Source organism: Ovis aries, chromosome 3, assembly GCF_016772045.2.
Source record: "Ovis aries strain OAR_USU_Benz2616 breed Rambouillet chromosome 3, ARS-UI_Ramb_v3.0, whole genome shotgun sequence".
In the NCBI taxonomy this organism is placed as follows: domain Eukaryota; kingdom Metazoa; phylum Chordata; class Mammalia; order Artiodactyla; family Bovidae; genus Ovis; species Ovis aries.
In genome coordinates, this window is record NC_056056.1 from 210580459 (window position 1) to 210606535 (window position 26077).

General features: G+C 49.3%; 1 protein-coding gene across 2 annotated transcripts in view; it reads right to left on the reverse strand.

The window, feature by feature from the left end:
• Positions 1-254: 254 nt before the first annotated feature.
• The window catches only part of NTF3 (neurotrophin 3), a 76102-nt gene continuing 50279 nt past the window's right edge, over positions 255-26077 (reverse strand). For both annotated transcript variants that reach the window (XM_004006944.5, XM_060414257.1), the window contains exon 2: positions 255-1356. In XM_004006944.5, coding sequence (XP_004006993.2) covers positions 574-1356 — 783 coding nt within the window. In that variant the 3' untranslated portion in view covers positions 255-573. The remainder of the gene's footprint in view (positions 1357-26077) is intronic.

The following is a 26077-nucleotide window of genomic DNA, read 5'->3' on the forward strand; positions in this document are numbered from 1 at the left end:
AGCTGAAAAGAAACTTCCAAAATGAAAACTGCCAGATTTGTTGTTATTGTTCTGGGACCATAACATAATTCTAATTGGCAAAAACTGACAGCAGAGGAAGGCGAGGAAGTTCTTGGACAATGAGCTTGCCGGCCAGAATTAAGAGCCGCTGAGCATCCCTGTGGCGGAAGTGGTACCAGTTCTTTTAATTAATGAATCAATTATGATGCATCCTGAAAGGGGGTACGGAACTGTGTCTACACACAACTCTGACATCAGCCGATTTCAACAAGTTTACTAAAACGACAGTCACGGCCTTTGACAATACTGAATGCGAAATAGTCGTGTACACAGACTTTACAGGGCAGCTCCCGGGAGCCGGGTTACAGAATCAGGTTTAACAGATGGGAGAAGGCCTGAGGGAAGCCAAGCACACGGATTTTATTGAGAAAAAAGCTTATATACTGTAAGGGTTGCCGAAGTTTAATAAATAAAGGTCAACTTATAATATATAAAAACAATATAAACATTTATATGCTACATGCATATCATATAATTTAAAGTAATAATTTATATATGGGGAGAGATGCCAGGTTATGTTCTTCCGATCTTCCTCGACAAGGCACACACACAGGACGTGTCTATCCGGATCCACCGCCAGCCGACCAGTTTGTTGTTTTCTGACGTCAGCGCGCGGACGTAGGTTTGGGAGGTTTTGCACTGTGAGTTCCAGTGTTTGTCATCAATTCCTCTGCAACCGTTCTTGACAGGCCTGGCCTCCTTACATCTCGTCTCATAAAAATATTGTTTGACGGGGGAGTTGCCGGTCTTGATCTCCCCCAGCACCGTGACCTGGTGTCCCCGGATGTCAATGGCCGATGACTTGTCGGTCACCCACAGGCTCTCGCTGTCGCACACGGAGTACTCGCCCCGGTGGCTCTTGTGCTCCACGTACCTCTTCCTCCTCGACGTTCTGTTGGCCACCACGGGGTTGCCCACGTAATCCTCCATGAGGTACAGGGGAGGGGGCTCCAGGGGGGTGCTGTCACTCAGCAGGACCCGGGGCGAGTTGTAGCGTCTCTGGTGCCGCAGCAGTTCGGGGCCCATGGCCGTCACTGGCTGGAATTCCGACTTGGCGGGCTCTCGGGGCGGGGCCTCTGCTTTGGGCAGGGTGCTCTGGTAGTTCTCCTTAACGTCCACCATCTGTTTGGAGAGCTTGTTTTTTAAAATATCTGCCTGGATCAGCTTGATTATCAGGGAATTCAGTGAGTCTTCCGGCAGACTCCTTTGATCCATGCTGTTCCCTTGGACGCCACGGAGATAAGCGAGAAACATCACATAAAACAAGATGGACATCACCTTGTTCACCTGTAAGATCTGAAAAGGAAACACGGGTGTTACTAGCAGGTGGTGGCGGCTGTGTCCATGTCATTCCTGGACCAGATACCTGAGCCTGGGGATCCCTGTGAGGCAGGATGGAGAGCTGAGTACCACCACCCAAGGAGAGCATCAGAACGCCCCCGTGATGGCAGAGACAGAGGCTGTCTATTCCACTCGCCTTCCCCTCTTACTCTCCTAGATAGCCAAGGGCCTTCACCCCAACAATCCTTCTTCCAGCAGCGTGGCTGGGTGAGAGGGAAAGAGACGTGTGTGTGTGTGTGTGTGTGTGTGTGTGTGTGTGTGTGTGTGTGGTGTGTGAGAGAGAAGGGAAAACAATCTGTCTCACAAAGACAAAGAATATCCCTGAAGGGCTACAGCCTGGAAGAGTCAGGTCTCTCCCGAGGACCTAAAGCAGCAGAGGTCACCTCTGGGCATTCAGCCTGGATCCTTCTCGGATGGACAGCACCTGTCACCTGTGCACCTGAGGTCCACCGTCTGTAGCCTTCTGCTGGGTGAGGGGGACATCCTGCTGTTTCTTTAAATGTCCCTTGAGCCTGAAAAGACCACCTCTCTCTCCACCTCATGAAACTACAAAGAAACGGAACCTGAAAATTCTAAAGGTGCATACAATATGTTTCTAATAAAAAATATCAGCAGTGGCAGCCTTGCAATTGTGTCAAGAATCAGAGTTCTCTTGCCCACTTTGCTGTGGCCCCTGGGCTCTCCTGAAGGAGTGAATACCCTGAGGCTGGGGGTTGGGCCAGCTTCCCCTCAATCTGCAGCATCAGAGAGGGGTCATCATTGGCCAGCCCGGCAGAGCAGTCCTCCTGCCCCTGTAACGACCCACTCTGTGAGATGGCCTGAGTGTCAGGGTTCTCTGCCGAGCTCTGTGATGGACATGCTTGCCAACGTGCCCACCTGATCCCCAGATGCCCTCTTCCCAAGACAGCAGACCCCCCACCACAAAGCACCACCTGCCGAAGGTGGAGACTCAGCTCAAATGAATGGGCTGCACTTGCCCTGAAGCTCAAGATTCCCTGTCGGTTTATCTTGTCTGATGTTTTAAGTTTCCCACTATGAAACTCTCCTTTTTTAATGGTTCTATTTCTAACTCTGCTGTCTCCTTGGTTCAGTGGCATCTTAACCCATCAACGCTTTCGTTCTGTTGCCATAGTAGAGCCTCCACTTGGGGTTTCTGCCGAGTCCGTGTGGAATTAGGCGGCTGATCTCCACATACCTTCATGCTGGTCACTCCCTCCCTCGAGCACAGCCCTGGAAGCAAGGGCTCTGGTGCGGGAGGGGTGGCCGCTCGTTAGACCCTCCCCAGTGCCCTGCACTTTGCCCCACCCGCCACGAGTGCTCTTTCTCTTACCACCATTGCAGCTGCCTCACCGTCCCCAGGGCTCTGTCGTTTCCTCTTTAAAGCTCTAAGCATGGAAAATCAAATCCTTCCCTTGGCTCACCTGGGGTATTTCCAGAAAGACTACAAAACCCAGGGGGAGAAGAGAAGGGAAATAAACAAAGGTGGCACAAGACCCAGAAAATCAGTCCTGGGACCTCTCTGCTGGGCCAGTGGCTAAGATTCTGCACTCCTGATGCAGGGGGCCCGGGTTCGATTCCTGGTCAGGGAACTAGATGCCACAACTAAAAGTTTCCATGTCACAACAAAAGAGTGCGTGCCACTACTAGAAGACCCTGTGTGCTGCAACCCCGCCCAGCCAAATAAACAGCAGTTAAAAAAAGAGGAGAAGAGCCGCCCTGCTTACCCATGGCTCAGAACCTGCCTGTGTCTGAGCCCGCCCAAGCTAACTCGCTCCCAGGACTCACAGATGTGGCCTCTTTCCACATCTTGCCTGAAGAGCTGCTCTGGTGTCCCCAAAGGCCAGCAACGCTGCTGTCACTTTCCAGCTTCCTCCTCCTGGCTCCCGGCCTGTTTCTCTGATAAGGGGAGCATCTTCCTTCCATGGGAACCACTCTCTGGACAACTGATTCTTTCAAGGTCAAGGCTGAGCGAAGGATTCTAGCTTTGCTGCCGCCATCTAGAGATGGCCCCCGCAGGAATGGCATGATCCTGGGAAAATGGTTCCCATGGAGTAACTAATCTCCCCACCCCAACTACACATAAAAGTGATTTTTCCCTTCAATCTTGCAGGCCCAACAAAATGAAACTTGAACAACACAAAAAATATGGCATGCAACTGGAATTATACTGCCTTCTCCCTTCCAAGAAAGAAGACAGACGCCACGAAATAATTTGGGGTGGAGAGGCTATCAAAAAACACGTATAATATCGTATATGAAACAAATCGCCAGTCCAGGTTCGATGCATGATACTGGATGCTTGGGGCTGGTGCACTGGGAAGACCCAGAGGGATGGTACCGGGAGGGAGGAGGGAGGGGGGTTCAGGATGGAGAACACGTGTATACCTATAGTGGATTCATGTTGATGTATGGCAAAACCAATACAATATTGTAAAGTAATTAATCTCCAATTAAAATAAATAAATTTATATTAAAAAAAGATTTATCAACTGCCCCCGCCCACCCTGCCCAAGCCCCATTACCATCAACTAAGAATATGCAGGCTACCTGCTCATACGGAAATTGAACAAATGAGGTGAGTGGAGGGAGGTCCCAGGTGGAATAAGAGTCCAAGCCTAGATTGGTAAGGTCTCTGCAAGGGTGAGTTGGAAGGAAGAGCCTTGATGGATTGGGCTGCTTTATGGGGAGTGGTCTGTGTATGGAACCAAAGGATGTTAGAAGCAGAAAGGCATTGACTCCAACTCCTTTATTTTATATGGGCTTCTCTGGTGGCTCAGATGGTAAAGAATCCTCCTGTAAAGCATGAAACCAGGCTTTGATCCCTGGATCAGGAAGACCCCCTGGAGAAGGGCATGGCAACCTATTCTAGCATTCTTGCCTGGAGAATCCCATGGACAGAGGAGCCTCGCGGCTACAGTCCATGGGGTTGCAAAGAGTCAGACAAGACTGAGCGACTAACACTTTCACTTTTCACTTCATTTTATAGATGAGGAACCCCCAAACTGCAGTTTAAAGAAGGGGAGAGACACAGGAAGCAGAGGGGGGCGGTCTCTGCAGTCCAAGATCAGTGTTTCTTTTCATCACATCATGACTGGGCTCCCATGCCCCATCTGCAGCCTGGCTCACTGTTCAGCAGCCACTTAAATAAGCTTTATGACCCATGTGACCCTTCCCCTCGCACACTCTCATCGCCTCCTCTTCTGTTGAAATGTTGCTCACTCTTCAGCACCCAGTTCAGAAGCTAACTTTTCCATCATGCTCCTCCGATAGCAGCAGCCCAACCCCCTCTGCATGCCCACATCATGGTGGCGCATGTCCCAGCCCTCTCGGCACGATGTAGCTTACTCACTAGACGCTGCCCTCCAAGGCCAGCGGCCCCCTCCTTCTTGTCTGTGTCCGCCTCTCCCCTGAGTCCACACCACAGCGAATACAAAGTGGGTGCAGTGAGTCAGAGATGGACCGAGGGTGGCTGAAGGCAGAACCAGCTCCCAAGGCTGCAGGGCTGAGAGCAAACATTTCTCAGAGGCAGAGTGGTGGCAGGAGATGGGACCATGTTAGAAGGCACGCTCCAAAGCCCCAGGCGCATGTTCCACGGTCCCATGTGGCTTCACTTACAAAACCCACGGAGATACAATTCTGCAGAATTTCAAGATGGTGACCACAGAGTGTTACACTTTGAGTTCAAGGTCCCCTTTCTGGGTGTGGGCCCCTGTGCGATGCCCTGGCTGTAAGAACTAAGATGGTCTGTCTTGATGAAATTGTGTGAATGTAATAGATGGGGGGAAAATGGAAACAGTGACAGACTTTATTTTCTTGGGCTACAAAATCACTGTGGATGGTGACAGCAGCCATGAAATTAAAAGGTGCCTGCTTCTTGGAAGAAAAACTAGGGCAAAACTAGACAATATGTTAAAAAGCAAAGACATCACTTTGCCGCCTAAAGTCCGTAAAGTCAAAGCTATGGTTTTTCCAGTAGTCATGTACAGATGTGAGAGGTGGATCATAAAGAATGCTGAGTGTCAGAGAACTGATGCTTTCGAACAGTGGGGTTGGAGAAGACTCTTGAGAGTCCCTTGGACTGCAAGGAGATCAACCCTGAATATTCATTGGAAGGACTGATGCTGAAGCTCCAATACTTTGGTCACCTGATGGGAAGAGCTGACTCACTGGAAAAGACCCTGATGCTGGGAAAGATTGAAGATGGGACGAGAAGGGGACGACAGAGGATGAGATGGCTGGATGGCATCACCGACTTGATGGACATGAATGTGAGCAGACTCTGGGAGACAATGAAGGACAGGGAGGCTTGGCATGCTGCAGTCAGTGGGGTCACAAAGAGTCAGACACGACTTAGTGACTGAACAACAACAAAGAAGTGGAAAGTCATTGTTCGTCAAGAGAGATGCTCAAAGGCCACAGGGTACTATGAGATAGGGTGACGCGAGCAGGGCTGTGGACAGGAGCTGCGACTTTAGTACAACCTGGCTGGGAGGGCCTGGGGTTGTGGACCATGATAAAGGCCTGTGAGACCATCTTCTTTGCTCTCCTTGGCAACGGGGATTGGGGGGAAAGGTCAGGGTCGTCAGGGAGGAAGCTTTCATCACCAACATTGCAAACAACTGCCCAGCCCTGTGATCAGATCGCACAAAGCAGACTGACTTGCAGTTGACTTATTGCTTTTCAATTTTTTACAGACACATATGGAGGCTGCACTGTTTCTACCATCCCATCTACATCTGGGAGCCCCAGGGCAAACCCTGCCACCCCCTCGGGTTCCAGGCACACAAATTCTGCAGAAACATCTGGCCAGCACTGGTGAAGGAGGGGGGGCGGACAGATGAACAAAATGAATGACATGAGAACTCCAAAATGCCCCTCGGCACAGGTCCTGCCCATTTCTGGATCCAGACTGTCTCTTGGCATCAAGTCCAAAAGCCTTGTCATGATACTTTGGACTCAGCTGCAGGTTGGGAAGTGTTTCTAGATTATTTGCAAGGCTGCATTAAAACCCAGCAGGCTTCCTGCAGACTTCACTTTGATAATCTGCTTTCAGCTTTTTCGCACAGAGAAAGCCCAAGAATGTTGCTAATAAAATTCGCCCTAACACAGATGTTGAAGCCGGAAGGGGCTGTAGATAACCATCTCATGTTTACCATTGAGGATGCTGAGACCCGCTGTGGTGTAAAGTGAGTTGCGTAAGGGTCACACAGCTATATGACGCAGAGATGGACAGGGGAGATTTGGCTCTTTTTAAAAAAATTATTTGAAAATTTAATTTAATTTATTTTTGGCTACACTGGGCCTTCTTTGCTGCTCAGGCTTTCCCTAGTTGCAGTGAGCTGAGGCTTCTCTTTGTTAAGATGCTCCGGCTTCTCAATGCAGTGGCTTCTCTTGGTGTGGAGCACGGGCTCTAGGGCACAGGCTCAGTAGTTGTGGCACATGGGCTTAGCTGCCCCAAAGCTTGTGGGATCTTCCCGGACCAGGGATTGAACCCATGTTCCCTGTGTTGGCAGGCAGATTCTTAACCACTGGACCACTTAGGGAAGCTTGAGACTTCGTTCTTAAGTGCAACAGAGATCACAAGGCTCAAGCATGGTCAAGGTCACTGTCAGGGTGGATCACGACACCAAGGGTGCTAGGAAAGCTCTCAGCACCATGCCCGGCACAGAGTGATCCACTGGGCATGCTGGATCAATATGAACCTGAGTTATCGGAGGCAGCAGAGATGCTGCACCCTTGCCCTCCACGCGCACACACTGGGTACCAGAGGTCTGGCTCCCTGGCGTGGCGAGGGGAGAAGGGAAGACAGGGCTCGGCAAGGCACAGCAGTGCAGGTTTCGATTCAGAGAGACTCCTATGCTCCCTTGCAAGTGGTGACTGCAGGGTACAGAGACCCCTGTTCAAGCAATGATCCTACTGTGTTATCCGTGTCTGTGTGTCACCTCTTGGATGACACGGCCACACCCTTCTTATACCCCAGTCCCTGTTGTCCGGCCCAGGGCTGCACTGTCATGGAGTCTCCGGGTCTGTTTACTGAATGAGCATCTACAGCAGGCAAGACCTACCAAGACACAGCTTCCTGGCCTGGGATGCTGTTTGGGCTTTTGCCAAGCCTGGTTTGGAAGCCAATCAACTCTGCCTTCTTCTCCCAAAGAAAATACGGGCCTGGCTCTGCAGCAGGCCAGGGTCCCCAGGCTCCTCTCAGCTATAATTGGAAAAAGACCTGTTAAAGAGCCCGGCAAGCCCCCTTCCTGCACTCTCCCCAGTGCCCCTTTCCCCCGCTCAGACTTTTCCAAGATCCCGACCAACTCGCAGATGCTATTTTCCTCGCTCCGAAATGCTTTCCCACATATGGTGTTTTCCCAGTCCCCGGAGCAACATTCCTACAAGGTTTCACCATCCCTCAAAATACTCAAAAGAGAGCAATTTCTGATTCCTCCTTTCTAGCTCAGTATACAACACACACAGAGGGTTTGGGGTCTGCAAGAAGCAGCTGAAATGGAAGAGAAGCTGGTGAGGACAGAGGTACAGGGTCTGAGGCTACTGAAAGCCAGGTCTGTCGGGCCACACACGGCAGACGGTGGCCGTCGCTGCTGGGTTCCACGTCACCACTCCACGACTAGCTCCCTGGCCCGGCGCGCCACCTCCTGGTCACAAACCTGGAGACCTTGCCTTCTGCACCTGTGTATGCGTGCTGGGTTGCTTCAGTCATGTCCGACCCTTTGTGCTCTCATAGACCGTAGCTCACCAGACTCCTCTGTCCATGGGACTTTCCAGGCAAGAAGACTGGAGTGGGTTGCTGTGCCTTCCTCCAAGGGGTCTTCCCAACCCAGGGACTGAGCCCGTGTCTCTTACGAGCTCCTGCATTGGCAGGTGGGTTCTTTACCACTAGCGCCACATGTTGCAGCTGTAGTGAGTGACTTTGTAGCCTGGGCATTGGGAGCACCAAACACAAACATGCCGCAGGTGGGCTACTGACACCACATCTGCCATCTTGGTAATAACCCCTCGGAGGCAGGTACTAATGATGGGGAAAAAAAGAGGCATGCAGAGGTTTAATAATTAGCCAACAAGCAGCAGAGCTCAGATGAGATGGCTGTCTGGCTCTGCAGCAGAGGCCCTGTGCTGTCCGTCTGTCTGTCTGTCCTGGCTCTCACATCTTCCAGAGGATGCTCAGGTTCCAAGCCTGGAGTCAGGACAACTAAACCTGGCAAGCTGATCACCTCTCCAAGAAGCTTCCAGGCAGCTCTGTGCAGAGTTTCCAGGGGTTTGAGGCCACCACTTCTGTGTCCTCCTTTCAGACTCCCTAGCAAAGTGTTCCCCAGGGAACGAAACAAAACCCGGTCTCCCCCCATCTCTCCTGCAGGTGCCTGTCACATGCTTTGCATCGTGGGGCGTAAATGTACCACCTCAGACCCTGGGTTTAGTCCCAGTGCTGGAACTCGGGGTGTGACTTACACAGAAGGCCCAGAGGCTCTGTTCTGGCTTTCCTCGGGCAGGAGGCGTGAGATCAAAGGTGGAAATGCTTTTTAATGTGCCAAGTATTGAATATGCGAATTCAAGAGGTTTCATTACATCCAGGGCAGCCCCATCTGTCTGGGATGAACCAGCACACTGGCCAGCTGCGGCCAGAAGGACCTCATTCCCTGGAGACTTGCTGCAGCGATGACCTGGTCTCTGACGAATGCCAAGGGCTCTAAAGACCACATCCTGCCAGATAATCCTTATATCTTGTTCAGCCAGTGGAAGAGGAGAGAGGTGGGAAGGCGAGTGATTTAAAGCCGCATGACAAAAGGGAAAGGAATGTGGTGGAAATATTAAACTAAGACCTTTATATAAAAGGACCAGCTAGGCTCATTCCCCTATCTTAATTGCAAAATTAATTCAAATTGGCTTTGTTCTGAACACAGGTCCCAAGGCCTCAAAATGAGTCGGCCGGGACCACATGAAGGTGTTCTGACCCCTGACAAGGCTGGGAGCTGGGAGAGAGGGGTCCCAGCGGAGCCTCTGCTAGGGATCAGTCTGGTTTGGCTTAATCTCTTTATTAATGATCCGGAAGCAAGAGAGAGGAAAAAGTGGCAGATTAATTAAAAAGCACAGATGACGCATAGGGGGAAGGCGCTACAAACACGGGTGAGGACAAACCAATTACTCCCCAGTCCCCCGAGGGGCTGGCGACCTGGAAGGAGCGGGATGAGATTAGCCTGGAAACACTTAGGCTAACTCGCTGGGGGCGAGATGAATCCAAAACCAACAGAGAGGGAAACACTTGTGGAAGGATGGAGGGAAGGAGCGACTTAGGGTGGCTGGAAGGATCGGATGAGAAATAAACTCATGAGCACGGGCTGGGCGGGTGTCCGGGGCCCCATTTTCCCGATGGTTCCATGTGTGTCCCTCAGACCCACCTCGCTCACTCTTAGCACATCTCCGAGGGTGGCCACTCTGACCACTCCTTGTCTTAGGAAGCACGTGTGTGTGTTTTCAGTCATGTCCAGCTCTTTGCGACTTTATGGACTGCAGCCTACTAGGCTCCTCTGTCCATGGGATTCTCCAGGCAAGAATATTGGAGTGGGTTGCTGTGCCCTCCTCCAGGGGATCTTCCTGACCCAGGGATCGAACCACATATCCTGTGTCTCCTGCACTGCAGACAGATTCTTTGCCTGCTGAGCCATTGGGCAAAAATACATAAATCGAGCTCTAGAGAGGGTAAGAAATGGAGCCGAGGTCAGATAACTAGTTCACGACTCTCAGCAAAGACGCTGGCGAGCATGGTCTAAATTCCCCCCAAACCAAAAAGATTCACCTCTCTGCTGTATTTGGTGAGACTACATGTGAGACCCCTGATACCTGGGTAGGTATGCATCACACAGTCTCAATATAGTGCGACGGCAGATGCAGGGAGATGGATTCCTACCCAGTTCTTTAAAAGCAGCTCGTTCTACATACCTGGAGACAGAAATGCCAACCTGCTCCTGTATTCTTGACTGAAGAATCTCATGAACAGAGGAGCCTGGTGGGCTACAGTCTGTGGGGTTGCTGAGCGATTTTGAGCATGCACTCTGCATAGCTCCTCTTATTGAAACTTCCTGGACCCAGGTTCTGAAACCCATCGGCACAGACAACCCTTGGCCAGTATCTAAAGGAAGACAAGGTCCTCAGATTGCAGGGGATACTGGCTTCCCGGTGGAAACGAGACATGCGGTCAACAGGGAAGGCATGTTCTAGCATGAGGGAAGATGAAATAGACCTGAGAAGGGTGACACCTCCCTCGGAAAGGAATTGCTGAAACTGGTCCCTCTTGGAGGCCAGAAGGTGAGGACTTGTGCTGGTTTAGTTGCTAAGTCGTGTCTGACTCTTTGCACCCCCATGGACTGTAGCCTGCCAGGCTCCTCTATCCATGGGATTTTAGAAGCAAGAATACTGGAGTGGGTTTCCGTTTCCTTCTCCAGGGGATCTTCCCCACCCAGGGACTGAACCTGGGTCTCCTGCATTGCAGGCAGATTCTTTACCAACTGAGCCACCAGGGAACCCCATACATGAAAACTGGAGACCCCCGAATGGGATGAGGAACCAACCTCCCCCAAAAGCAAGCTAAACGACCTGAGCTGGAAGTCAGTCGAGAGCTGGGAATTGCTTTGGCACAGCTACTGGAAGAGAAATTTTACATCATTCAAAGCACCCCCTCCTTGGGCCCCAAGGCTGTGAGAGACAGAAGGTATGGCACATGTCAAAACCAAGCACACTGCCGTGCTGAGAGGAAGGTAGCATGGTCCCTCCCCGGGCAGGGAACCCTCTGGCTTGGCCCCGTCTTGGCAGAGAGATCTGAAAGGAGCCTGGGGTGCCGACACAAGCCCCAGGAAGCCTACATTCACTTTATCCTTTACGTCCTATCAACTCTCATTTCATGGCCGGAGGGTGAACATGGAAAGATGTGCAGAGGACGTCTGAATCAATCCAGCCACTGGCCATAATGGTGATTATGCAAATTCTGTTTTCTTTGTCCTGGGCACTAATACTCATCTGCCACTGTGCCCAGAAATGTGTGTGCATGGGCTTATGCGTGTGTGCACACACACACACACACCACACACACTGTAGCTTCCCAAAATAGGCTAGGTTACAGTCGAGTTATTTCCAAATTGCTGTATCCTTTCATACGCTTAGACATCTTGATTTCAGTTTCATTTTCTGCATCTGGGTTAACTCCATTTTTCCAAGTGAGGAAACACACAAGGGGAGGTTGCTTCCGTTACACAGACAGCTGGGGGTACGGCTGGCGTGAAACTCTTAGCATCAGAGAGTAATCACCCCAAGCAAGTAAAACTTCCTGTTCTAGACCTTTGCCTTGCGTCTGAGCTGGGTTTCTGTGTCAGGCATACACATAACACACCCAGCTGTAAGTTAACTGTATTGGAAGGCTTCCGACTATCAGTCTTTAATCATTATAATCATGATGATGATCAATTATCTACTTTGTCTAACCAGCCAAGGGTGGGTCTCAAAATGGCAGGATTAAGGAAGTCGGCTTCATCCTGAGAGCTGCGAGAGAAGGGAAATCCCAAGGCAGGATTCCCCTTCACCCTCAGGATGCCTCTTCCAAACCAAGACCACAGCTGGCTTGGAAGGCCCAGACCTATGACCACACCCACCAGAGCAGCAGCAGCAAGGCTGGGGTCAGCCCAAACCATCATGGTTTGGCCCCATGAGGACTTGGCCGCAGTAAGTGTGGTCAGAGGGTAGACTGTCTCCTCCAGGCTTGGCCATCGGGGTTGTGTCAAATATAACCCCCGGCCCACAGCCAGCCTCTGTTCAGGAGGATGAAAGACTTGCACATGGTCCTCGTCTGTCTTTGGTCTGGATGCCTGTTCTAGGAAACCGCGCTCTCTGGGGACTTGGAGGGCCAAGGCCTCCTTCCACATTGCTGGGCATCCCTTCCATGGCTCACCCGGCCACCATCATTCACCTGAATTCCCTGCCAGGTCCAGAAACCAGGACAGGAGAGGTACCTTCATGGAGGTTTTGCGAGGCTCTCTGTGCCCACTTGTTAAGGGAGGCTGGGATGAACACACAGAAGAAAATCCATCTTCCACCCAAACCCAGGTGTGCGGCAGGCACTTCAGGCGTGTTATGATCCAGTCCCAAACTGTTGATCGACTCAGGTTCTGGGCAGCTGGGCAGGACCAGAAACCAATCCAGAGCTTGCCCTCTGAAAGCAATTTTGGCACCAACACTTTGGACCCAAAGCTGTCTTTCATCACAGACACAGTCCTCATAATTGCTCATAAACAGCTAGTATTTACTGAGCCCCACCATATGTTGGGGACTTTGAGAGATACTACATGGATTATCTTAATTCATCTTCACAGATACAATGACCAACCTCACTTGTCATGTCAGGAAACTGAGGTTCAGACAGATTAAGTTGTTGTTTCTGAGATCACATATCAACCGAGAGGCCGAGCCAGGATGCAGAGCCCTGGGTGACCCTCAGGCTGTATTTTTAGCCAGTACTGCAGACCACCTCTAAACTCCTTCCACAGAGGCTAAGGCACCTGTCACTTGCTTGCAGGGAGCAAGGCAGGGAGCCCCATGCTGGTACCCTAAAGCTTCTTTCCTTATTCAGAGAAAGAGACCTCCAAGACAGGTCCTCTGAAATGTAAGGGGTCATTACCCCGTCTAAAGCTGGGCATCACCAATTCACAGTGATTGAGAAGCATATCTGTGCAATGGCAGGCTGGTGGGCTTACTTATTTGTGCTTTTAGTTTCCCCAAATATTACACATTCCTTTCCTCCATCCTTACTGGATGGTAAAGAAAAACGAGAACCCAGGGATTAAAAAAAAAAAAATGCTGGATTTTGGAAGATAAGACAGATTTCTGATTATTTGGTTTTCATAGATTTTAGCATATTGACAAGGAGAAGTGAAATACTGTGGACTCAGGACTTCCCTGCTGATCCAGTGGTGAAGACGTCACCTTCCAGTGCCGGGGGTGTGGGTTCAGTCCCTGGCTGGGAAGCTAAGATCCCACATGCCTTGAGGCAGGAAAACCAAACCATGAAGCAGAAGCAATATTGTAATCAATTCAATCAAGACTTTAAAAATGGACCACATCAAAAAAAAAAAAATCTAAAAAAAAAAAAAAGGACCCTTGCTTGGCACTCTTTATGAATGAAAAACAACTCTGCCCCTGACCAGCTTAGTGGCTACTGAGGAGCCCATACTCACTGCTCATCCCGGGGTCTCAATTCCTAGCAAGCTTTTTCCACAGGGCTGATGCTGGTATTTTGGGCAGGATAGTTAGTTCTTCATTGTTCGGTTCTGTCTCTCACCCATGAAGCTCTGCCCCCCACCTACTAAATGTCAATCATGTCCCCCAGACGTGGTGACAACCCAAAAAAAAAGCTCTCACACTTTCCCAAATACCATCTGGGGAGGCCTTATCCCTCCTGGTTAAGAATCACATAACAGAATGCTGGTGGACTAAAGTGGTCCTCAGCCATTTTTGACCTTTTTAGAATGTGATAAAAAATGAAAGAAACTGTCCCCTAAAAAAAATACATGTGCACAAACAGGAGACAGTTTGCATAAAAAGTTCCAGGCAGTTGACAGGCTCCTCAAAGCTAATCCAGAGACCCACAGATCCTAGGTGAAGAAGTCTTGAACTAAAGAGTTTTTCAAAGCTTCTAATACACTGTGCTTCTTGGTCCTCCTGCCAGCTCTGAGCCGTTTCTTCACCAGTCAAATCATCCCCAGTAGTGGTCTCATTTTCTGGTCCTTCCTGCTTCTCTGTGTCCTTTTAAAGCTACCGAGCCAAGCAGCACTGGCATCCTCATTTACCAGCATCTCACATAATGTGAAGGTTACAGCAGGAAAACAACCTGCCCCATATGCGGCAATAAGTTAGTGAAGGTGTCAGAACCAGAGCCAGCTCTCCAGAGGCCCAGAGCTGTGCTGCCTGTCTGGAACAAACCAGAAAAGTAAATATAAGGATACTGAGAGGGAAAACTGCCAACAAGATGTGAGCACCAGCAGGACTTCCTCAGGGAGGCACAGGGGAATCGGGATCAGTGTAACATATGAAATGCTACACTGTGAGATGGCTGGAGCCTTTGCAGCCTGACTGAGCCCAAGAGGTAGCCCATAACGTAGACCCCTTCCCCTTTTCTTACATAGATCTGCGCAGTGTCAGCACCATTGTCTAGGGACATCTGCATGCCTCAAGAGCTTTGGGATTGCACGCTGCTTCCCTTCCATCTCTGGCCCTGCCAGCATTCTGGATGACTTCACCTCCAGCCTGATGGCTCTTCCGTCCTTTTCTGTCCTTCCGGTTTCCTGACTTCCAAGGCTAGGCTGTAAGTGGCCAAGTGGCTTCTGTCTGTTCTTGAGGCCCCAAGCCAGCATGGGGGTCACTGACCGTCAAGGAGACCCACCCGTGCTAGAGAGCCACCCTCCCCTACCATGGTCTTCCAGCCAGTCTCACCAAGGCACCCAGTCATCTTGCAGGTGGACTGGCCTTGGTGGTCCGTGCCAAGCCATCAGTCAACCTGTCAAGGCCACCTGACACAGAAGATTCTCCCAACCCAGCTCTAATCAAATCCCTGACCCATGACATCATAAGAAATGATACATGGTGAGTTGTTTTTTTATGCTGTCAAGCTTAGGGTGGGTTGTTACAACACTGAAAGATGATGGGAAAAGTACAGAGAACAAGAGGCATCACCTTTTAGTGTCACTGATGACACTTCATCATTTGCTCAGAAGCGTCTGACAACAGTCCTGGAGGACGGATCTAAATCGGAGCTCTAGGATGATAACCTGAACCACGAAGAAGCAGGGCTGCTGCTGCTGCTGCTGCTGTCGCTCCAGTCGTGTCCGACTCTGTGTGACCCCGTAGACGGCAGCCCACCAGGCTCCCCCGTCCCTGGGATTCTCCAGGCAAGAACACTGGAGTGGGGTGCCACTTCCTTCTCCAATGCATGAAAGTGAAAAGTGAAAGTGAAGTCGCTCAGTCGTGTCAGACTCTTAGCGACCCCATGGACTGCAGCCCACCAGGCTCCTCCATCCATGGGCAATTCCCACCAAACAGGCGAGCGGTCAGGCAGCTGAGGCTCTGACTGCAAAGGGGCCATGCAGAGCCAGAGGGCTCTTCCATAAAGTGAGGGAATCAGGATAAATCTTTGCAGGGCCTGTGCTCTGCCCACCCTTGGGGGCTGAGACAAGGCTCTGTGCTCCCTGCTCTCTGTCTGGTCCCTGTGGACACAGAGGGTGGGAGATGGCTCTGGGGTCCTACTGACCCCCTGCATGTAGGGAGGAAGGCACATGGCCCTAGGGGCTCTCTGGGGTTCCCCGGGAATTAGAAACATGTAAGGACAGGCCGGGGAGCCCAGGAGACAGAAAAGAGAAACTCTGGGTCAAGTTTGCATTTCTCATTATTCCTCCAACCCTTCTCAAATTCCTTTTGTTTAGAAACCTCCTTGAGTTTCGGAAGGCGGCCCTTCCCCCATCCCACCCTGGAAAAGCCTAGGAGCTTTCCCCCAGCCTGTAACCCTTCTGGATAACACGTTCCATATGTCGGTCACTCTCCGCAGGAGACGCACGCTCCCTTTCCCGGTCACCTCCTCTGTGTCTCCCCTCAAGCCTCTCCCTCAATAGCACAAGAAGCAGTGAGGGTTTCCATCGGATTGGAGCCCGTGGAATCAGGGCGTTCCTGCCACTTTGCCTCCCGGTGCCCGCGGAGTGCCTGCCTTGGCCCCAGCTCACCACCACCGACAGCTGCAAGAGACCCCCTTTAAAGCGCCAGGGCCAACTGAGCCGCGCTGACCCAGCTCACCACGTTGCTGGCTGAGCACAAGGCACACAGCCCCTATTGTTCTCCTCTCTCACCCACCCGCCCCTCCTCCTGTGGCTACCCACCGTGGTAAATAAAGGCTGAAGATTTTTCCAACACAACTTCCAATGCTTTGGTGGGGAGACAGGAGCAGACCTTCCATCTCTCTTCCCTTGACCTCTACCCCACGCCCCTGCCCCCCTCCTCTGCATCTTATGTGAACTGAGCTTGACTCTTGAAGAATGCAATGCACAGCTTCACACTAGTTTTGCTGGATTTCCCAAAAGACCCAAGGAGATAGGTTTTTGCTGCTCTGGAGGGGTTGAGTTGGAAGGACTGAAGTTGACCATGAATAGGTTCAGGGACTGAATTATGTGGAGCGCCTCTTCCTCAAAAGCACAATTATACTTAAAGGCTCCAGATCTCCATGGGTGCTCAGGAGAGCAAGCAGAGGCTGCCATGAGGCAGGCAGCGAGGCAACCCCTTAATCCAACCAGCACAGACAGGAGAAGTGGGCAAAGCATCCATCAAGACGCTGAAGGTGTTTCAAAACAGACACCGGTGGCAGGCAGAGAAACTGGGGACATGGCAGAGCCACCTATTCTCTTAAAGAAGGAAGGATGCTTCATGGAGTACAGACTATATACACCAAGGACTGCAGTTCAGAACTTACATCCTACCTTTTGTAGCTTTTTGGGCAGAGGCGAAGTCAGGAAAACTATAAAGAGAGGGTATTGCTATTTTAATGGGGTTCCCAGGTGGCACCAGTGGTAAAGAACACTCCTGCCAAGACAGGAGACGTGAGAGAGGCGGATTCAATCTCTGGGTGGGGAAGATCCCCTGGAAGAGGGCATGGCAACCCATTCTCTTGGAGAATCCCATGGACAGAGGAACCTGGTGGGCTACAGTCCATGTGATTGCAAAGAATCAGACAGAACTGAAATGACTTAGCACACATTGCTATTTTAAAGCTGAGAAATTTAGGGCATAAGAGGAGGTAAGCAATGGGTTCAAAGCTATCAGAGCTGGAACCAAAAACCTGCCCTCTGACTCCTGATCCTACAGTCTCAAAGAGATAACCCTCTCTATTCTCAAAGTATTGAAGAATCCAGAAGACAGAGCACATGCCTATAGTTGTCCAGGAAGAAGAAAAACCTCCATTTCTTTTTAAAAAATTCACGTGATTTTTGGCTATGCTGGGTCTTTGTCGCTGCACACCAGGCTTTCTCTGGCTGCAGCCAGCAGGGGTTACTTTTGGGTTGCAGTGTGCAGGCTTCTCTGGTTTCGGAGCACCGGCTCTAGAGTGAAGGCTCAGTGGCTGTGGCTCACAGGCTTAGCTGCTCTGTGGCATGTAGAATCTTCCTGGATCAGGGACCGAACTCGTGGCCCCTGCATTGGCAGGAGGATTCTTAACCACTGGACCCTCAGTGAAGTCCGAGCTCCTCCATTTCTCGGTGAACTTTAAGAGAATCCCTATAGCTACAAAACGCACACTGTACTCTGCTCTAGGTTTGCCGCCTCTTTGATGCACCCACTTACACAAAGTGGATTATTTCCCAAGTAGGGCCAAGTGCAGGAACATCATTGTGTGGGGGGAGATGGGCTGGGCTGGTCCTTGGCTCAAGTTCTCCACCTACTTTTCTCTAAGCCTCCCTCAGTCTCCCTCTTCCCCCATTCCCAGTTCCATTTCATCTGAGGATTTATTGTACTCTGGAGATCAAACAACTGGCTAAGCAAAAGTGTTTGTTAAAAACAATCTTTCTCAACAATACCTGCATTAAGAAAATGACAACAATCATGAAGGAAAACATGTCTGAAGATGGGCTTGGATGATACACAAGGCTAATGAGACACCCGAATGAACGTAATTGGGGGATCTGACTTCAGAAGCTCCAATTATGCTTGATGGGTTTGGCAAGGAACCCTGCAATTTGGTGCTAATGAACGGATTAACAGAGAGGGGAAGTTGGAACCCAAGAATGTGTAGGAATGTGAGTCCTAACCCTGTGCCGGGCATACAGTAGAAGGGCCACCGAGGACCTGATGAGCTGAAGTGGGAGAAGGTTAGGGCTTTATGACAGGAGGTCATTCCTGGCCAAAGCATCAGCTCTTCTGCCTCTGGACCAATCTGCAAAGCATTACAAGCCTTCTACTTTGGGGAGATCTATTTTGGTTTACTAGAAAGAATGTTCTAGTGAGTTTCCAGGCATGCAGAAGAAATGACCAGCTTAACTGGATTTAATAGAGAGGATTGCAAAACAGTTCTTTCCAGACCTGAGGCTCTGGAAGGCAACACAAAGGCAGAACACTCCACAACTGTTGGGGACACTGCTGGGGCCATGGTGATGTGTGGGAGCAGAGAGTGACCTCCACCCTGAAGTAGGTGAGTCATATGGTGGGGAGAGGGAAATGGCTGCAGACTCTGGTCAAACTGAAGGGTCTGGAAATACACTGGCGCTGATTCAGAACGTGGAACTTTTGATCCTACAACATGATACGTTTGAATTCCCCTTGGTGATGTTAATAACACAGTTGGCTAGTGCCACACTGACAGAATTTATGAAGCAAGGACTCATCCAAGAACAGGAAGGAATGACCTCAGTTTGTACCCTACTTGCGCCTCTGAAAAGGCTGAGTGTAAATCACATTTCTGTGAATTGAATTATATGTTAAAGATACTAGGAGGGTTTGCAACAAAAAATGATATTGTGAATTCCTATGGAAAGCAGTAAATAACTACTTTCTCATCAAATATGTATACACACACATACACATATATTTTACTACTTTTAGCTTGAAGCAAAGTGCATCTTTAAATGTAGAGCAAGTATGCTGTAAATATGCTACAATTCCACAATGAACACATGTGCTTTGAAATATAATTCTTCACCAAGGGAATAAGACTTATTCTTTGATTAGGTCTTCAATTATCTGGGTGTCCTGTTAACATGCATGATTCCTTATGGCTTATTCTTTAGGAAACTAGAAACTGGGAAGAAAAGAGGCAGGAGAATTTGCTGCTGGAAGTTCCCATATTTTCCACTCCTGTGCTTTAAACAATATCAACCTAAGTGCCCCAAAGAAAAACTATGACAAACCTAGACAGTGTATTAAAAAGCAGAGCCATCACTTTACTGACAAAGGTCCGTCTAGTGAAAGCCATGGTTTTTCCAGTAGTCACGTATGGTTGTGAGAGTTGGACCATAAAGAAGGCTGAGTGCCGAAGAATTGATGCTTTCGAACTGTGGTGCTGGAGAAGACTCTTGAGAGTCCCTTGGATAGCAAGGAGATCAAACCAGTCAATCCTAAAGAAAATCAACCCTGAATATTCACTGGAAGGACTGATGCTGAAGCTGAAGCCCCAATACTTTGGCCACCTGATGTGAAGAGCTGACACATTGGAAAAGACCCTGATGGTGGGAAAGACTGAGGGCAGGAGGAGAAGGGAGAGACAGAGGATGAGATGGTTGGATGGCATCACTGACTTAATGGGGGTGAGTTTGAGCAAACTCTGGGAGATGATGAAGGACCGGGAAGCCTGGCGTGCTTCAGTCTATCAGATCGCAAAGAGTTAGACACAACTTAGTGACTGAACAATTGCCCAAAATAAATGACACTTCTGTCTTCTTCTCAAAGATCCCAATAATGAAAGGAATGCAAGGAAAAGAAAGCAAGCAGAAATCACACATTATGTACATAGTGAAGGCTCAAGAATAACTATATCAATAAAGATGATAGCTAGTCTCACTGAGGATTGGCTCCTGCCTCAAACTGCGCTGAGACTGAATTCTGTACAATCTGATTTAATTCTGTGATAACCCTGAGGCAGATCCCATAGTCAACAGTGTCTTATCTGGAACCTTGTATATTACTCCATATTACCTAACACTCTCAATGGGTCTGTGACAGCACCCATGATTAAACAAGGTGGTATTTCTGTTGCAAAATTATAAATACTCACTCAAAGGAAATAAAGATGATGTCAATTCAGGTCATGTATTGCAGCCAAATGAATCTGCTGAAACCTTAAGAAAGGACTCTGGGTTTTCAGAGCTTGGTGGGTTTGGGAAATGTAAAGAGACTGAGGGCATGTATTATTCTCTCTGTTTGGTAAATAAAGTAACTGTGCTGGGCTCATTTGTGTCTGACTCTTTGTGACCCCATGGACTGTAGCCCACCAGGCTCCTAGTCCATGGAATTTTCCAGGCAAAAATACTAGAGTGGGTTTGTTGCCATGCCCTCCTCCAGGGGATCTTCCTGACCCAGGGATTGAACCTGTACCTCTTGCGTCTCCTTCACTGGTAGGCAGAGTTTCTACCACTGAGCCACCTGGGAAGCCTTAAATAAAGAGACAGGGCCCCAGAGAAAACAACTTGCCTGAGATCACACCGTTGACATACTAGAGCTGGGATTTAAAGCCAGGTGTGTCTGATACCACAACCCACTTCTCAAACACCACACCATTTTCTGGGTGATGTTTCCCATCAAAGAGACCAAGAGAAAGCAGAGACCAAATTAATCCATGATTGCATACACTCTTTCTATGTTTAAAGAATTTTTTCCCTGAATAAATTTCCCTAGAGAGATTCTTTTCCCATGTTATAAAAGTCCTAAGAGCATATTGGAGAACATTCTAAAAATACAAAAATACACACAGAAGCCTATCACTTCCCACAAGTATCATGATAGAATATTCAAACCACTCTCTCCTAAACACATGCAAAATTTTTCTACGCATCACAAAGTTGAGACTATTGAATGTACATTGTTCTTCAGCTTTCTTACTTAATCTTATAATCTAAGCATTCTATCATCATATTAAAATTCTACCTAAACAAATATTCTACCTAAACAATATTATGGCTGCATACTATTCCACTCCAGGAATGTGACACAATTCACTGGATTATATCCTCTTTGTAGGAAGTTTATAATCTCCAAGTCTCCATTCTCATAAATCCACGGAGAAGGAAATGGCAACCCACTCCAGTATTCTTGCCTGGGAAATTCCATGGACAGTGGAGTCTGCTGGGCTACAGTCTATGGGGTCGCAAAGAGTTGGCCATGACTGAATCAACTAAGGGTGCATGCATTCTCATGAATGGGACTTCCCAGGTGGCATTAGTGGTGAAGAAACTGCCTGCCATGCAGGCTAGATATAAGAAACTTGGGTTCGATCTCTGTGTTGGAAAGATTCCCCTGGAGGAGGGCATGGCAACCCACCCCAGTATTCTTGCCTGGAGAATCCCATGGACAGAGGAGCCTGGAGGGCTACAGTCTGTGGGGTCGCCAAGACATGACTGAAGCAACTTAGCGCACACACACATGCCTTCTCATAAATAATGCTTCAATACACGTCTTCCTGCATAGAGCTGACCGTGGGTCTGAGTTTTCCCATGTTCGTCTGCTTCAGTCCCTCTCCTCCTCTCTCTCTGGTCACATCTGCCCTGCACACCCTCAGCCTCAGGTCAATCAAGCATCTATTTCTCCCGCTGTCATTTAGGCTGGGGAGGGGGAGAGGGGAAGGGCCGCTTGGGCACTCTGGTGCTGAGCAAATTCATGTTCTCAGGTTTAGCTTAGCCCTTGCTTTAGATCAGGTTTGTTGCTATTCTTCCTGCATCAGGTCCTTCTTCTGTTCCTCACAACAGCTCTTTCAAAACTGCCTTTATCCAGATAGACCCGAATTTGAAAGGATGCATGCGCCCCGATGCTCATTGCAGCGCTATTGACATTAGTCAGGACATGGAAGCAAGCTAAGTGTCCATCGGCAGAGGGATGGACCAAGAAGACGCGGTGCACGCACACAGAGGAGGGTTACTCAGCCAGGAAAAGGGACACACCTGAGTCAGCGCTAATGAGGCAGATGAACCTCCAGCCTATTACAGAGGGAAGAAAGTCAGAAAGAGAAGGACAAATACTGTACAATATCATTCACACGTGGAATCTGGAAGAATGTACAGATGAGCTTATCTGCAGCGCAGAAATAGAGACACAGACGTAGAGAACAAACATCTGTATACCAAGGGGGGAAGGTGGGATAGGGTGAATCGGGAGATCTGGGTCGACATAGACACATTGTTGATACTGCGTATAAAAGTGATAACTAATGAGAACCTACTGTGTAGCTTAGGGAACCCTACTCGGGGCTCTGCGGCGACCTAAATGGAAAGGAAATCCAAAAAAGAGGGGATATATGTATATATACCACTGATTCACTTTGCTGCACAGCAGACGCTGACACAACATTGCAAAGCTACTGTACCTCCAAAAAAATTAATTAAGAAAAGCAAATTTATATTTTGGAGGCTTGAGCACAGAAAAGCTTGTCTCCTACTTCAGAGAAATATAAAAACGGGTCCCCTAGATAGGAACCCCTCACTTTGCACCCCCCAGGTCTCCCTGTATTCTTGCCCAGAGAATTCCATGGACTGCAGAGTCCATGGGGTCACAAAGAGTCAGGCATGACTGAGCGACTTTGACTTTGACTTTTCATCTCCCTGAATGCACACAGCATTCAGTGACCAGACGCTTTAATCAACCAACCAGTCAACTCTCTCAAGTGAAAAGGGACACTATTCATCATTTGCTTGGAGTAATCACGGCACTGCAGGCCTTCCCTGGGTCAACCAGGACCCATGCTCACCCTGAGTGCAGCTACAATTTCCTCTGAGTGTCTGAGTGGTCCTTGTTACATTTCCTCTCTAACGGCATCTTCGGTGACATCATTGGTCCCACTCTCTCCGTTTCCCTCAGAATCCTCCTTGCATCAGGGCCTCCTTCCCAGCCTTATCATCAGCCAGCCTCTGCAGATTTCCTCTCCTCGGAAGACACAGGCCGAGCACAGAGACACTGTCTGCTCAGTTTCACATCACTTGCAACAAAGCAAATATGACAGTGAAGAAAGTCACACAAATTTTTTGCCCCCAGTGCGTACAAAAGTGCCTATAAAAGCCCACGCAGCAGGCAGTAGTGCTGTGTCTGAAAAACAAAACAAAACAAACCACATTCTAGACACAATGCTACTGGCTACTTCATCTAGAAAACCTAGATGAAGCAGACATATATACAATCTAAAAACGGTACAGATGAACCTATTTGCAGGGCAGGAACAGAGATGCAGACGTAGAGAAGAGACTTGCGGACACAGAGGTGAAAGGGGAGAGAGGGATGAACTGAGAGAGCAGCACTGATGTATGTACACCACCACGTATTAATTAGAAAGCTAGTGGGAAGCCGCTGCATAGCACAGGGCGCTCAGCTTGGTGCTCTGTAATGACTGAGGAGGATGGGATGGGGGGATGGGCAGGGAAGCTCAAGAGGGAGGGGATATATGTATCCATGTAGCTGAGTCACTTTGCTGTACAACACTGTAAAGCAACTAACTATACCCCAATTAATAAGAAATCCAAACAGCAAGAAATGTTCATGCTTTAATTAGAAGATACCTTATTGCTAAAAAATGCTATCACCCGAGCCTTCAGTCACATCAAAGGTCACTGATCACAGATCAGCATCACAAATATAGTAAGAAGACAGAATGACCCAAACGTGACACAGCAGCATGAAGTGAGCAAATGCAACTGGAAAAAATGGCACCGATGGACTTGCTCGAAGTAGGGTTGCCACAAAGCTTCAATTTGTTAAAAAAAAAAAAAAAAGGTCTGGGAAGGGTGAGAAGGTACAGCACCATAAAACGAGGTGTGCCCATAACGCTCATGTGTTGCCAACTAAAACAAGGAAACGAACACAGTTCTCCCCCAAGCTGGCCCCAGCCCAGATGCATTTAGAAACACCTGCGCCAGTTACCTCCGCCCCCTCCACCTGCCATGACCTTGGGCAGGGTCCCCTCCATCCGTCCTCACCTCCAGCGCCCTCCCCGAACAGCCCTGGGCACCTCGCTTGAAAATCAGGCAGGAGTCTTGCAGCTCCTCCTTCTGTAGCCCCCCGACCCGCCTCCTCCAGCCTCTGTGAATCTCCAATGGTTTCCAATCGTTACCAGTGTTCGCCTTTGCATTCTTTCAGTGTTATTTCCTCAGATCCTGTCTCTGGCTCACCTATGTACCTTGGGCTGTGCCCTTGTTCGTGTGTGTGTGTGTGTGTGGGGGGGGGGTCACGTGTACACTCACAGCCCCAGCACAGATCTCCCTCCTAAACGCCAAACCCAGAGATCCAACCTCCTCTTGGACATCCCTACTTGACTGCTTCAGGGGCATCTGAAGGGCAATGTATCCCACGCTGAAGTCACCATCGCCTCACCCCCACCACTCCTCTTCCTCTCCCAGTGCCTCTGCGTGCTCTAGGGTAAGTAAGGGTATCAGCATTCACCAGAGATGATGCTTGAGTCCCTTGTCTTCCCTACAGCACCCCCATAGCACATGCATGCGTGCTAAGTCCATTCAGTCGTGTCTGACTCTGTGACCTCATGGACTGTAGCCTGCCAGGCTCTTCTGTCCATGGGATTCTCCAGACAAGAATCCTAGAGTGGGTTGCCATGCCCTCCTCCAGGGGAGCTTCCTGACTCATAACACACTAATCTTCCATTTCAGTTGATTCTGCTTCACGACAATCCACACCTCTCTCCCCTACAGTCTACACTCTGTCTCCTGCTGGAGTTACTCCTGTGGGCTCTTATTTGGTTTCTGAGACTCTGCTTCCACCCTTTCCCAGACTCCTCATTTCCTTTCCACACTGAAACTGAAGAATCTTTCTAAAGTGGAGCCTTACTGGGTCACTCCCGAGATGGAGAAATGTCTGTTCTCTTCTATTAATAAAGCCTTCATGGTGAAGCCCAACCTCCTCCACCTGGCATGAGGCCCTTCCTGGTCCAGGCTTGGGTACCACTCTCAACAGGAGGGGCTGAGATTCTACGAACCCACCAAGTGCTCTCACCTCTTCAAAGGTCCCTGATGACTCCCTGGCACAGTATCCTGCCCCTGCCCTTTAACTAGCTGGTCCTCTGACCTTGATCACACACCATCTCCTTAAACTGCCTTTTAGCACATTCTCTTTTTTTAAAAAAATAAATTTATTGATTTATTACTTTTGAATGTGCTGGGTCTTCATTGCTATGGATGGGCTTTCTCTAGGTGTGGTGTGCAGGCTTCTCATTGTAGTGGCTTCTATTTCTGCAGAGCATGGCCTCTAAGCTTGCGGGCTCAGTAGTCGTGGTATACAATCTTAGTTGCCTCGTAGCATGTGGAATCTTCCTGGGCCAGGCATGGAACCCTCCTGCCAGGCCAGGGGCCCTGAGTGGCTCTAGATGACCACTGGCTTGCATGTGCTGGAGGGCAAGGCCCGTCTCTTTCAGCCCTGCAGCCTCAGTGCCTAACATAGAGTCTGGAACAACATGGGCTGCAGGGTGCCATATGTGGATCAGAAAGAACTTAACTCCCAGGAGATGGACAAGCATCTGGGAAGAGCGGAGCAGGTAAAAGGTAAAGAGGAAGAAGCCTTAACTCAGTGATAGAAAGGTTTGGGGTCACGTCTTCAGCAAGAGCTCTGAGGGGGAGGCGAGGCTATATTTGAATCAAAGGGGCCAGGATCTCTGCTGGATCCTCCCAGGAATACACACAGCTGACAGGTGGACCTCAGACACAGCGCTCTCCCCCCACCAAAGACAAATAATGCTGGAGAATTATTTTTTACCCTTAAAAAGTTCACTGTATAACAGATCTGGGGGTAAATTAACACAGGTGTCAGCACGGAAATCTGAGGTCACTGATCCCTGATCTTCTAGAATAGAAAGCAAAAACCTACTTCTTTTTTTTTTTCAATCACTCCCACTTTTTATTTTTTCATTTTTTAATTGGAGGAAAATTGCTTTACAATGTCGTGTTGGCTTCTGCTG